The 14,593-nt window shown below is 46.7% G+C and overlaps 1 protein-coding gene across 1 annotated transcript in view; it reads left to right on the top strand.

The window, feature by feature from the left end:
- PIKFYVE (phosphoinositide kinase, FYVE finger containing) overlaps nt 1-14,593 on the top strand; it is a 108,492-nt gene that overhangs the window by 10,800 nt on the left and 83,099 nt on the right. Inside the window, exons 3-6 of the mRNA XM_015405936.1 lie at nt 4,124-4,239; nt 6,757-6,928; nt 7,683-7,890; nt 14,428-14,517. Of these exons, the coding sequence (XP_015261422.1) occupies nt 4,124-4,239; nt 6,757-6,928; nt 7,683-7,890; nt 14,428-14,517 (586 nt within the window). The remainder of the gene's footprint in view (nt 1-4,123; nt 4,240-6,756; nt 6,929-7,682; nt 7,891-14,427; nt 14,518-14,593) is intronic.

Below are 14,593 nucleotides of genomic sequence, written 5' to 3'. Positions count from 1 at the left end.
CACAGCAATTCTTTTCCCAAGTGCCTCTGAAAAACTTAATGTCACAGTTTCCCCCCAAACTGGAAGTTGGCAGATGCAGTATGAGAAAGATTAAGGATTTTATTGTGCCACCGAAAAATCCCTGTTAAGTCACAAAGATTTTAAAGGAAATTAACAGTGCTGTCCTAACTAACTAGAGAGCCAGTTTGGTGTAACTAACTAAAGAACCAGTTTGGTGTAGTGGTTAGGAGCGCGGACTCTAATCTGGGAGAACTGGGCTTGATTCCCCACTCCTCCACATGCAGCTGTGGATGTGACCTTGGGTCAGTCACAAGCTCTTTCAGAGCTGTTCTCTCAGGAGCCGTCCTCAAAAGAGCTCTCTCAGCCCCACCTATTCGGTGTGTGGAGAGGCGAAAATGAGAGAACTGGGTGCACCTCCCTAAACTCCTTGCAGAAGAGCTGGATAAAGACGCAGTCAATGGCGAACAAATTGTAGCAGTGTGTCTAAAGTTATCTTGAGCCTCAAATGCTGAGTGTGCAGAAAATCCATTGAAGCAACCCCAAGAGAGAACATGACTTGAAGTACAGCACAGCAATTCTTTTCCCAAGTGCCTCTGAAAAACTTAATGTCACAGTTTCCCCCCAAACTGGAAGTTGGCAGATGCAGTATGAGAAAGATTAAGGATTTTATTGTGCCACCGAAAAATCCCTGTTAAGTCACAAAGATTTTAAAGGAAATTAACAGTGCTGTCCTAACTAACTAGAGAGCCAGTTTGGTGTAACTAACTAAAGAACCAGTTTGGTGTAGTGGTTAGGAGCGCGGACTCTAATCTGGGAGAACTGGGCTTGATTCCCCACTCCTCCACATGCAGCTGTGGATGTGACCTTGGGTCAGTCACAAGCTCTTTCAGAGCTGTTCTCTCAGGAGCCGTCCTCAAAAGAGCTCTCTCAGCCCCACCTATTCCAGACTTTTTGTGGGGAGGGGAAGGGAAAGGCGATTTTAAGCCTCTCTGACTCCTCCAGGTAGTGAAGGGCGGGGTATAAATCCAATCTCCTCTTCTTCTAACTTATGACATTCTAAGCCTGTTGACTCCAGTGCACTTTGAAAGATACTGTCCTGCTTAGGACTTCATTGTAAACAGCCAGGCTCCTTAACTCTGGTGGCTTCCCAGTGAGCGGGGGAGAGAATTTAAGCCTCGAAAAGCAAACGGTTTCTCATCCTTCCAAAGTCCGGCCCTTGCACAGCGACAGTTAACTTGCCTGCATTTGTTCTTTTTTTCTCTTCTTTTGTTTTTGTTGGGCTGCTTTCATTCTTGCTGACACCAGCGCTGTAGAAAGCAGTTCGTACAAAGAAGCCATGTTTTGTTCCCTCTTATACAAGAGAGAGCAAAACAAAATGCGTGTCCGATGGAGAATGGCGCAGCTGGTAAGAAACTCTGAGCTGTAGAGAAGGCAACCCTTTCCTAAAAAAGAATATTTGAAGGAGAAAGGAGAGTAAACTTTGGGTAGCTGTTTCTCAGATTGTAAGGCTGTTAAGCGAACCCAACAGTAACCATATGACATTTGGGCGAGTGAATCCCAGGCGTTTTCGTATCTGCTATGGTTAGCTGAAGTTGTTTTACTGGTTGGCTTTAAGCTTAATTTAGTATTTCCCCCATCGTATTTGTTTTTTGCGTGCCGTCACTAGAATATTAAACGGCACGTTTGAAATACGGTCACTTTTGTTGCTAAAGTAGACTTTTAGCGAAGGCATGAAAGGTTACCTCAAGGGAAACTGTCTATCTTCTTGCTTTAGATCGCTGCCTTGAGTCTGAGGAGATAAGGGTAGGGTAGAAATGTTTTAAACGATAAATAAGATGGACAAATGTTTGCTGAATGCTCAGCTCTTCCCTCCTTTCAGGCTTCTTTTCACTCAGCGTTTTGCTTGTAGCCAAAAATCTATTCAGGCCTTTGGCCGCCTTTCTGTTTGTGCTTTCAGCTGGGTTCATGGTTGCTGGGAGAACCTGGAAGTTTTAAGTTTCTTTGATGGATACGTATCCCATGGACCCCGTGTCACTGGGTTATTTGCCGTTTCCCTTTCCCTCGTCAGGCACAATGTATTTGGGAGTCATTTTCAGAATGTGGACTGTTTTATTTTACTCCCCCCTCCCCCCCCGCCCCGATAGCTCTTGTCTGTCAGCTGCAACCTCCCCATCGGATTCAGAGTTGTCCTTTCTCATATAAAGAGTGGCTTGTATCCATTGGGGTGTTTTTGGGAGGGTTTATTTTGGACTGCAGCAAGAGGGCGAGCAAAAAAGTTACGTTCTGTGGGTGGAAAGCCTTCTGTCTGTGGAAGAACTCCAGTGAATTCAAGCCAGCGTGTTTTCAAAAACTGATAACCCATAAATTGCGGCTGGCGCAGGGCTGGGATTTGATCAGCCCTAAGGTTCGCACCTCTGGAGAAGACCCTGATGCTGGGAAAGATGGAAGGTCAAAGAAGACGGGGACGGCAAAGGATGAGATGGTTAGACAGTGTCATAGATGCAACGAACATGAAATTGAGCCAACTTCAGAGGACGGCGGAAGACAGGAAGGCCTGGCGGGATCTGGTCCATGGGGTCGCAAAGAGTCGGACTCGACTGTGCGACTGAACCAACAACAAAGGTTCGCAGACCTGAATGTCGATCAGGTAACTCAGGGCGGCTGAACTCCCCTTAATGTTGGTGAGGTCTTCTTACTGATAGTGGTCGTTTTGTATTTCCTGAGCACAGGTATCTTATTGATGCTCCTCACCTCTCTCAGAATTTAATTTTAAGTTTCAGTGAAATTGAAGGAAGTGGGTTTGTTTGTGTGTGTCTGTGTGTATTCCATTCACATATTTGTACAAAATGCTTTAGTCTTTGAGGGTGGGGATAGCTCTTTTCCATAAGGTACTATTAATTGGACTCGGTGTACACTTTCACTTTACTGCACTCTGAATACATTGAGAAACAGTCCCTTAAGAGAGGGTTGTCGAACTCATTTGTTATAAGGACCAGATCTTACATAAATGGGACTTTGTCAGGCCGGGCCATGTTTATCATAAAATGTAATATCAGGTAATGGAGATAAAAGGACGTAGACAAACACAAAGATGCAGTGCAGCACTGGGCTAATGTCCCTGCACTGCCTGGAGTGGGGAGCAAACCCTTTCCTTAGCCCCCTGTCATGGCCAATACTCTGAGCCTAGGACCCAGGGGAAAACATGAAATGGCTGGGCATTGCAAGCTCTCCTCCCCAGGTCTACTCAGAGTGGCAGTGACTCTCCAGGGTCTCAGGTTGAAGTCTTTCTCATAATAAGCCACAATCTGGTCTTTTTAACTGGAGGTGCCAGGGGTAGACCCAACCTGGTTCCTTAGCTCAACCAACGCAAGAGAAGAGCCTCCACCAGGAAGCACAGTGTTTGAAACCAAGCTCCCTCCCCCTCAGGCAGCAAACTTCAGCAAATAACTCTAGCAGACCCACATGGGCACAGGAGAAGCCAACGAAGATGAGGGAAGTTCAACAGCCCCACCCTCTGCTCTCCGCACTCAGAGGCAGCAGCTTGGAAGGGTGAGGGCAGGCAGGGGCAAGGACAGGGAGGGGGGAGGGAAGAGAGCCGCAGGTTTGATTAAAGCTCTGGGTGGGCCGGTTCCAGCCCACGGGCTGTATGTTTGACACCCCTGCCTTAAGGTAATTAGGGCCGTGTTCTGGAATTATTTATTTTTTTAGTGTTCTTGTTGAAGACAGTGACACTCAACAGAATCATGGTTTGTGACTGAACCCGAAGGCCTTATCTCTAAGTGTGCTTCCTTAGAAGTAAATCCTCTTGAAATCTATCTGTCTGGATTTTTCAGTTTTGCAGTTCTGTGCTATCAAATCTACCTTGTTCTGGGAAACACTTACTTTGACAGGGGCCTCTTCCCAGAATAACTAGAGAGTGCCCTTTCTTGACAAGAAGGAAGCTTGGCTCTAGAGTGGGCTTGCTGATTTAAATCATGCTTTGAAAACCCCTTTTTTCACTGTTTGCTTTGAACTTAAAAAGGAGCTAAAGTAGTGTGTGTGTGTGTTCTTAGGAAAAAACCACCTCTTTGTAAGAGGTAGCCGAGAGGAATTTATGTGTCAAATGGCAACGTTTCGGTTTCAGACAGTCGAAGAAAAGAACCACCCCTCGGCGGTCATGATCCTCGGACAGCTGTTCAGCTCAGAAGCCTCACTACAGTCTTGAAACGGCTCAAAGAAATCATGGAAGGAAAAAGCCAGGTACTGCATTACACATGTTTTCATGCAATGGGGATGGTCCAAGGATGCTGTATAACAGTGTTTCCCAACTTGTGGGTCGGGACCCAAATGTGGGTCATAGAGCCTCTGAAAGTGGGTTGCGGGCCAGCCCTCCCAAATGACTGTCCCTGCCCTTTCCAGTTTGGTGTAGTGCTTAGGAGCGCAGACTCTAATCTGGGAGAACCAGGTTTGATTCCCCACTCCCCCACATGCAGCTGCTGGTGGGACCTTGGGTCAGTCATAAGTTTCTTTCAGATCTGTTCTCTCAGGAGCAGTTCTCAAGAGAGCTCTCTCAGCCCCACCTACCTCATAGGGTGTCTGTTGTGGGGAGGAGAAGGGAAAGGAGATTGTAAGCCTCTCTGAGACTCCTTTGGGTAGTGAAGGGCGGGGTATAAATCCAATCTCTTCCTCTTCTTCTTCCATTGCTCTGTTTTGTATTTTGGAAACCAAGATCTGACCCTGGAAACAGTGCCTTCCATTTCATCTATTTGTTATTTTTTTTCTTTACTGCCTGCACATTCTGTCTATTTATCGCTCATCTATCTAGTACTGCTCATAGAGCTTATCGCCTTAAGCAGAAATTAGAACAGAAATTAAAATAAAAAGACCTTACTTAGTATTCTTTCCCTGATATTTAATTATGGCGCCTATACATTTTGCCACTGAAAGGGTGACAAGATCGTTTGTATCTGATAATAGCCATGTCCCCTCTGGGCTCTCGGATTAAGCAGGCCCGCATTTTTAAGTAAAGGGGTCCTGTACATTCTGACGTATGGAGTGTCCTGTACATTCTGATCAAGTAAAACGTGTCCTGGTGGTCACTAAAGTGAACGAGAGTCTTAGGGGGGGATTAGAGAGAGTACTGAAGAGGGGGAGTCAGAGGCTGGAATGGAACCTCCATATGCAAAGGCTGTGTATGTCGGCACCCATGCTCCCTTCTAAGCGGTGGAGTCTTTTGAGCAAAAATTCTACTTTGTGAGCTACCAGCATTAAAGTTGTGAGCAGGCAGGTGATTTGGCTACTGCATACATTAGTTTGCTCTGGACTGGAGCCATCCTTCCTGAGCTAAGACAAAAACGTGTGAGCTGGAGGGTAAAAAACTGTGAACTAGCTCACACACTAACTCAGCTTAGAGGGAACACTGGTCAGAATGCCACTTGCTTGGAATTCGCAGTGGGAGCAGCTGCACCCTTTGTGTGATGTGCTTCTCAAAAACATCTGGCTATTCTGTTTTTGAAAGTTAATTTGCCTCAAGTGCCATTTCACAAAGAGTTTATAAAACAGGACAAAAGGGAATTAGATAAGCATATGGAGCAGAGGTCCATCAGTGGCTATTAGCCACAAGGTATAGATAGGGACTCTGGGGCAAGGGGTGCTCTGTCTTCTTGGTGCTTGGGGGGGGGTCAACAGTGGGAGGGATTCTAATGTCCTGGCCCCACTGGTGGACCTCCTGATGGCACCTGGTATTTTTGGCCACTGTGTGACAGAGTGTTGGACTGGATGGGCCTTTGGCCTGATCCAGCGTTGGCGTCTCTTATGTTCTTATGATAGCTCCTGTCTTTCCCTCAAGTTCCTGTATTGGGTCAAAAGCCTAAACCAATATCTAAACAAAGGGTGGGACAGTTTCAGGTTTATATCATTAGATATACATGCTACTGTAGGGCAACTCAGTCACTGAGAGGAACTGAAGTTTTGGCGGGAAAAATCTGCCAGACAGTTGGGGAGATACAGGGGTCAAAATAATTTTAAGAAATCATCTGGTTGGCCACTGTAGAAAATGGAATGCTGAACTAGGTGGGTGCCAAGACCGTCGTTTGCCTAGTGCTCCCAACAGCTTTGGGCCATGATCCCTGGATGGGCTACCGTATCAAGTATATTTGGGCTTGCGGGTCACTCTATCGAAAAGGTTGGGAACGGCTGACGTAGAAGACAGTCTGAGAGAAGTGCCAACAGATGAGTTCTTCAAATCCAGTTTTTCCGACTGTCCAGTTTGGTAACCCTGTTCCTCTCCTGCATATTTTGTTTTCTGTTGCTGCCTTTTATTTGGGTCGAATCCATACAGTCATGATGAGCACACACAAAGTATTACGTCTGGAAAATTCGTATGGCGGGGACATGGTATTCCCATGTAAGCTTAAAAAAAATTAGACTCTTCAAAATGCTTCAGTTGTGAACGGAGAGAGAAGCCCTCTCTTTACATCACTAATGTAACTTATTTGCACAGGGGTCTTTGGGAGGCAGCCGTGATCAAAATCTGTTGCACGGATGGGTCTTGAGTCAGTCGGACTGCAAGCTTTTTATTGATAATCTGAGAACGCCCTGCAGCTAACTGCTGTGAGAAGGGCTCGTTCCGTGGAAAATCCAATTTGGTCTGTGGCTGAGGAAGTGTAATCTTCTTATGGCTTTCTAACATTGCATGATATTGTTGAAGCTTTTCAGAGATGCGTGGCGTTTTAGAGAACTTGCGGCGTGAACGAAATTACTTGATTCACTCTGCAGGACAGTGATCTGAAGCAATACTGGATGCCGGACAGCCAGTGCAAAGAGTGTTACGACTGTAGTGAGAAATTCACTACCTTCCGGCGAAGACACCACTGCCGGTTATGCGGACAGATCTTCTGCAGCCGATGCTGCAACCAGGAAATCCCTGGGAAATTCATGGGTTACACTGGTAAGGTGTGCGTACGTTCAGCTTTTCAGGGAGATGGGAGAGCTGTTTTTGACTGAAATACAACTTCAGACCTGAGTCTCTTCATCTGGGGTTTCCCATATGGTGCCTATAGATGCTGTGATGTCCGGTGACACTTTTCCTGGTGTCCATCAAGGGTTTTTAGAAAGTGGGCGGGGCCAGATGGGGCTTCTGATTGGCCATTGCAGACTTGATTGGCTGTGTGGATTTTTAAAAACGTTGCTTTGGCAGTAGCTGCCACTACAGCACAAAGATCTCCACTGTGTGATTGAAGGTAAGCTGCAGCAGCCATTTTGTGGTTAGCTCCGCCTCCTGTGGTAGCCATTTTGTGGCTGCGTCCACCATGCTGTGTCAGAATTCCGAAAGTGCCCGCAGCCTCAAAAAGGTTGGAGACTCCTGCTCTTCATTCTAGAAATGAAAACTGTACTGAAACTTCTCTACTGGGTCCATGCAAAGTAAAGGGCATTTTTGGTTCAGTAACTGAATTGTGCAAATGTTTATATTCCTGCTTCACTGTCATTAGCTTTGAAAGAGCATAGCTTCTTTTCTTTCACGCTTTGTCTTTAACATGTACATAATTTAGCTTTTTTCATTGGCTCTTGGGCTGTGTCCGTAAAATGGAGTTGATGTTTTTGTGTAAAAACTACTCAAGAAGTCTTGTTTTCAGAACTTTGCCTTGACTCAGCAGGACCCAAAACGGTCCACGTTCTTTCACCCGTTTCTTTCCTCCCCCCAGGTGACCTCAGAGCTTGCACTTACTGTCGTAAAATAGCCTTAAGCTACGCTCACTCCACAGACAGCAACTCCATCGGGGAAGACCTGAGCGCACTGTCTGATTCTCCCAGTTGTGTGTCGGTGCTGGATCCTGGGGAGCCACGGACTCCAGTCACTAGCAGGAAGGCGAGTCGCAACATCTTTCTGGAAGAAGACCTTACCTGGCAAAGGTACTATAACGAACCCTGTCTCTTCCCCACTCCCAGGCAGATTTTCCTGCCAAAACTTTAGTTCCCCTCAGTGACTGAGTCACCCCTAGGTAGCGTGTATGTCTTCTTTCGCTTAAGGACTTAAACTGTCCCACACAATTGTTTAGGCCTTTGACCAGCACAGGATCTTGAGGGAAAATACAGGAGCTGTTTTGTCTTACTTTTAAACCCTTTTTGTAATGGCATTTGAGGCAGAGTAACTTTCAAAACAGAATAAAGATTTTATTTAACAGGCAGGGAATGTGTGTGTGTGTAGGAGATATCAAGGTTTAGAAATGCTGAGGTAAAACTTTATAGTATATACAGACTTGAGAACTTAGAATATATAAGAGAGTGTGGTTGTAGCTTAATTTCAGAGTCTTCTAGTTCTTTTCAGTGAGTGATACTTGGCTTAGTATGTTATAGTAAAAACACAGCTTCTTAATAGAGTTTCCTGGAGAATAGCTCTATCTTAGAGTTTCTAGATTTCTCCCTTTGAAATCTGGTTTCTTCCTTCAGAAATTACAGCTTTCTGTTAACTCCTGAGGTATCCACAGCTTATTCTCTCTACTACAGACCCTGGGTTCTCCTCGGAGCACAACCTCTTTTTCTGGCAGGAATTATTCTTCGTTTCCCTAAGAAGCAATAACCTTTTTCTACTTGGCTTGATTGGGGCATTTCAGCCTAAATGCTCAGTCACCCTTGCAAAATCTGTCTTCCAGTACTTTTGTCTGTGTAAAGCAATTTGTAGCTTTCTAGACCTCGAATCTCAGTTCTCCCTCAGAGTAAGTCTAATACTGTTAGGGCAAAGGAGTCTTTTTTCTCTCTGTATAAGAAACTTTGTGGCTAAACCTGTCAGAACACTGACTCCTGTTATAGATGAAAACCTAAAGATGTCTCTTTGGTGACTAACAGCTGAACTCTTCTTCCTCCTGAATAGCTGATGTTATACTTTCTCTCAGCATCAGTGCTGGCCAGTCAGAGAATGTGTAGAGCAGCTTATCAAATAAACTCTCCAATCCAGGGAAGATTAACTCCTAATCTCCCAGCTTCTCTGAAACAAGCAGCATTTTAAAACCTGCTTTTCTGTGCAATCCGTCACAGGGACCAAGGAGCTTTCGTCATTTTGGGGCTGTAAATCCACAAAGAGCCTGCTTCAGTTTTGAAGGCTCAAGTCCGTCTATAAGGCCGCATGATTCTTCTTTCTCATGTGCTATCTGAAAAAAGTTTATCAAGTATATCAGAAATTGCACTAGCCACTTTTATCATTTGCTGAGTGGGATGCAAGAATCCAGTACTGTGACTGCTGTGTTGCCATTTATGTCCTTTCAAAAGTCCTCCGTAAACTACTGGGTTTTTTTTTTTTGATGAAGTGGGTTCTTTTCTACCACATCCCACATAATACTTTTGTATTAGGACCAACCAAATGGTGTGTGCCCTGACTTGGATGGCCCAGGCTAGAGTGCTTTTGTCAGATCTCGGAAACTAAGCAGTAGGGATGGGCACAGACCCAAATTTGAGCCAAAGTCCGGGCTGGACTTTGCCCAGTTCAGGGTTTGTTAGCTGAGGTTTGGGGAAGGCGCCTTCCCCCGAACACTCACTGAGCTTTTCAGCTCGGTTCGGCTTGTGTGTGTGGTCCAATGCATGCATGCATGCCACTTCTGGATGGCATCAAGCCCCATCCCTGGTGCACCCACCTCATCTGGAAGTAATGCAAGCGCATCATGACATGCTTGCATCATTCCAGGTAATGTGGGAGCGCCAGGGGTGGGGCCTGACACCACCTGGAAGTGGGACCAAGGAGCTTTCGTCATTTTGGGGCTGTAAATCCACAAAGAGCCTGCTTCAGTTTTGAAGGCTCAAGTCCGTCTATAAGGCCGCATGATTCTTCTTTCTCATGTGCTATCTGAAAAAAGTTTATCAAGTATATCAGAAATTGCACTGGCCACTTTTATCATTTGCTGAGTGGGATGCAAGAATCCAGTACTGTGACTGCTGTGTTGCCATTTATGTCCTTTCAAAAGTCCTCCGTAAACTACTGGGTTTTTTTTTTTTGATGAAGTGGGTTCTTTCCTACCACATCCCACATAATACTTTTGTATTAGGACCAACCAAATGGTGTGTGCCCTGACTTGGATGGCCCAGGCTAGAGTGCTTTTGTCAGATCTCGGAAACTAAGCAGTAGGGATGGGCACAGACCCAAATTTGAGCCAAAGTCCGGGCTGGACTTTGCCCAGTTCAGGGTTTGTTAGCTGAGGTTTGGGGAAGGCGCCTTCCCCCGAACACTCACTGAGCTTTTCAGCTCGGTTCGGCTTGTGTGTGTGGTCCAATGCATGCATGCATGCCACTTCTGGATGGCATCAAGCCCCATCCCTGGTGCACCCACCTCATCTGGAAGTAATGCAAGCGCATCATGACATGCTTGCATCATTCCAGGTAATGTGGGAGCGCCAGGGGTGGGGCCTGACACCACCTGGAAGTGATGCAAGCATGTTGGGGCTGACATGCTTGCGTCACTTCCAGATGACATAGGTGCACTCAGGGTGGAGGCCCGATGCAACACGAATCAGTTCAGTTCGGGTAGCGTTTTTGCTCGGGGGTTCAGGGTTTGGTTTGGGGCTACCTGGTTTGTGAGTCCCGGACTGCACTGGGCTTTCCCGGTCTGTGCCCATCCCTACTAAGCAGGGTTGGCCCTGGTTCGTACTTGGATTGGAAACTACTAGGGAAGTCCACGGTCACTTTGAAGAGAGCTCTTTTTCTACAAAACGACCCTGGCCAAAGGTATAAACCCCCACCCCTCCCCAGAAATATTTCCTGCAGGCCTTTCTTAAAACATTTGGTGCAGAATGTCTGCCCAACCATGAAGTGTGTTTTGCACATGAAAGCTTATGCCTTTGGAAACTACTAGGGAAGTCCACGGTCACTTTGAAGAGGCAGGCTGTGAGAAGATGGCACTTTCCACTACCACAAAATGACACGGAAGAGTGTGTGAGCTCATGTGTTATTTGGTCGATCCTAATAAAAAGTTCTCAGTGGATTGTGTTCTGGGGTTTTTTGGATTTTATTTTTGGATCAGCACAGCTGCTAACAACCTCTTCCTATCTTCGTAGCCTTAGGATGGCTGTTCTGTAATATGGGGGAAGGGGGGATTGGGCAGTGACCATTCCCACCTGCCTACCCTACAGCTTCCTACTGAGAGAGATGGCTCCACTATGAACCCATAAGGCAAATTCTCCATGTTTAACTATTGGGTGCGGGGCACAATGAAAAGGGTTTTTTTCCCTGTGTCCCAATCCTCTCTCCTCCCTCCCCCCACCTGGCTGTCTTGGTAGTGCCATAAACACTGTCCTCGTAATGGTGGAACGTGCTGTCCAGTCGCAGCCGACTGACGGCCACCCCTTATGGGGCTTTCAAAGCAAGAGACGTTCAGAGGTGGTTTGCCATTGCCTGCCTCCGCATAACGACCCTGGTCTTCCTTGTCCTTATAGTCTCCCATCCCAATACTGCCCAAGGCCAACGCTGCTTAGCTTCTGAGATCAGATGAGATCGGGGTGGTCTGGGCCATCCAGGTCAATGCACACTGCCCTCAGAGTGGTAAGGGCCACTCCTGTATGCATGTCTTTATCGCTTTGCCCTGCTCCTTGAAAATGGGTCTCAGATGAGGTACCATAATAGACCCTCCCTGCTTGCCACCCTGCTCACTCAGTGTCCCTTCCCTGTGTTCGTGCTGCAGGAATAGCATCGTGTTTCCTGGCAGCTCCCTTTGGCCAGCTCCCTCTGCCCAACCGTGAAGTGTGTTATGCACATGAAAGCTTATGCCTTGAATAAAACTTTGTTGGTCTCACAAAGTGTCACTTGATTTCAACTTTGTCCTGCTGTTTCTGACCAACATGGCTACCTACCTGAATCTGCCCAGCCATGGTTTTTGCTGTGGTCTAGGTCTGCCACAGTTAGCAGCTGTAGATGGGCTCTCTCTGTGTGTGTGTGTGAACCCTTCATTTGCCTAAAAGAGAAAGTTCTTAGCCCCTCACAGTTGTAAAAAGAAAGGCTGGTGATTCCTTGAAGGCTTTTCTTGGCTTGCCTCTAAAAAGAAAAGCCCAGCTTTGGTAGCTCGTAGAGTAAACTCCAAAACAGTTTTCCGAGGAAAAGCCTTGGCTTTAGACTGGGGGATTGTTTAAGGTTTTTCAATTGGGTTTTAGACTGGGGAATTTTTATTATTTTTTTGTATTTTTCATATGTGCGTGTGTGTGTCTGTGGGTGCACCTGGACGTCATGGCAACCTCTGGTGACTGACCCCTGCTGGGGGCCTGGAGGATATTCAGAGAGGTGGCTGAATAAAGCCTGCCCCTGTCCTCCCGACTGCTGGCATTCCTTGGAGGTCTCCCATCCAAGTACTTGCCGGAGTCAACCCGGCTTAGCTTCCAAGATCTGACGAGATTGTGCTTACCTGGGCTATCCAGGTCAGGACAACTGGGGAATTATTTAAGAGATATCTACTTCCTCCTGTACCAGATGTAGTATACCTCCTTAAATCAGTTGCTGGGGAGCACGAGCAAGATGATGCTGTTGCAGTCTTCCTGTTTGTGGGCTTCCTCAAGGTAGCTGATTGGCCACTGTGAGAGACAGGGTGCTGGACTAGATGGCCCTTTGGTTTGATCCAGCAGGGTGCTTCTTATGTGCCTGATTACTCCCAGAGTCAGGGAGGTTCGGCTTTCTGGGGGACTGAGCTGAGTTTGCACTCTCAGCAGCCTTATTTTGTGTTACTTGGCCTCTTCGCTGTTAGATTCAAATGCCGATCGTCTCTTGTAGTGCGCTCACTGATTGCCCGACGTTATCATATTTTGTAATTTGTTTACTGATTGCCTGGAAAGGGTTTTGATCATACTTGTGATCCGCCTTGGGTCCCAGTGAGAAAGTGGACTAATAATAATAATAATGATATGAGATCTATGTAACAATGAGAGCAGTGGACGGGCTCGGACTAACTATTGGACAGTGATACCCAACTGTGGGCTGCTGGAAGCCGCCACTACAACAACTTAAGATCTTGACAATGGAAGCACTTTATTGTTAAATGTAATGTGTTGATTATAATTTTTATGGTTTTATTGGATTTTATGTATGGGCTTATACCCCTTGTAAGCCGCCCTGAGCCCGCTTGCGGGGAGGGCGGGGTAAAAATGTCTACATAAATAAATAAAAATAAATAAATGTTGTCAAGCAGACCTAGTCTGGTCTGTATGCTGCAGAGTCAGTAGCCTCAGTGGTCTCTCAATTCTTTAAAGAGATGTTTTAAAGCTCCCTCTAGTGGTTGTAAAGAGAAGGAACACTTTTTTTTCCTGGGGTATGTGTGTGGGGAAGGGGGATTGTGCTGCCCTTTCCACCCAGCTTGTCCATGGGCCGGATCCGGAATAGAAAGGAGTATCCCTGAGCATGTACAGTGTCCCTTTCCCTTGTGACTTTTTTGCACATACATGAGCAGTGGAGTTTTTATAAGGGGTACCTTTTCTCCTCACCCCTGCGAGACCCTGTTCCTAGAGATGGAAGGTACCAGAACAAGTTTGCAGTCCTGATATTGGGCCGCACCCCAGATGACTTGAATATGCAACCCTCCTTTGCTCCTTTTTAGAGTTTAACACCAGAAACACTTATAAAAACATTTCTGGCAAAGAGTAGGTCTTTATACCCAGCTTTTCTCTACCCTAAGGAGTCTCAAAGCGGCTTGTGATCACCTTTCCTTTCCTCTCCCCACAACCTACCCTGTGGGGTAGGTGGGGCTGAGAGAGTCCTGAGAGAACTGTGACTGGCCCAAGGTCATGCAGTAGGCCTCATGTGTCGTAAAGCAGCTTACAATCACCTTCCCTTCTCCTCCCCACAACAGGCCCCTTGTGAGGCAGGTGGGGCTGAGAGAGTTCTGAGAGAATGGTGACTAGCCCAAGGTCACCCAGCAGGCCTCATGTGTCTCAAAGCGGCTGACAATCGCCTTCCCTTCCTCTCCTCACAACAGGCACCTTGTGAGGCGGGTGGGGCTGAGAGAGTTCTGAGAGAACCGTGACTGGCCCAAGGTCACCCAGGAGGTCTCATGTGGAGGATGAATGGGGACTCAAACCTGGTTCTCCAGATTAGAGTCCACCGCTCTTAACCACTTCCCCCTTCTGGCTGTCTGTGCAATCCTGGCCATGAAAATTCCTATCCATGTGGTGTTGTTTTTTGGGGGGTGGGGGAATACTAAAAAAAACCCAGCTTCTGTATCTTCTGGAGACTGGTGATGGTTGGGCTTTGCACGTTAACGGAAAAACCTTGGCAGGAAGAGGAGATTCTTGTGGAACATCTGACAACTTTAAATATTAGAGAGGGTTACTTAGCAGAGTTAAGGATAATCACATAAATTCTTTGAATAACAAGGGCAAAAGCGTTTATTTTAGCAAGACCGCCGTGACTGTTGTGTGATGGTGGCCTGCCTTTGAATGTTGAAATGGGGCACAAATGATTGCCAAATGTCGTTTCACTTCCTTGCAGCTTGATCCACACAGAATCATCCCCCACCCCTTTGTCGACGCGCCTTGGAATCGTTCAAGAGGACGCGGGGAAGTCTCCTGCTCGGAACAGGTAAGCCGGCCTGATTCACGCAAGTGGCATGCTGTTGTCCCCGTTTGTTTTCATGAATGCAAAGTGTGATTCCTGC

Source organism: Gekko japonicus, unplaced genomic scaffold, assembly GCF_001447785.1.
Source record: "Gekko japonicus isolate JY-2015 unplaced genomic scaffold, Gekko_japonicus_V1.1 scaffold317, whole genome shotgun sequence".
Classification (NCBI taxonomy): domain Eukaryota; kingdom Metazoa; phylum Chordata; class Lepidosauria; order Squamata; family Gekkonidae; genus Gekko; species Gekko japonicus.
The sequence above is the reverse complement of the archived record's forward strand: the minus strand, read 5'-3'. Positions and strand labels throughout refer to the sequence as shown.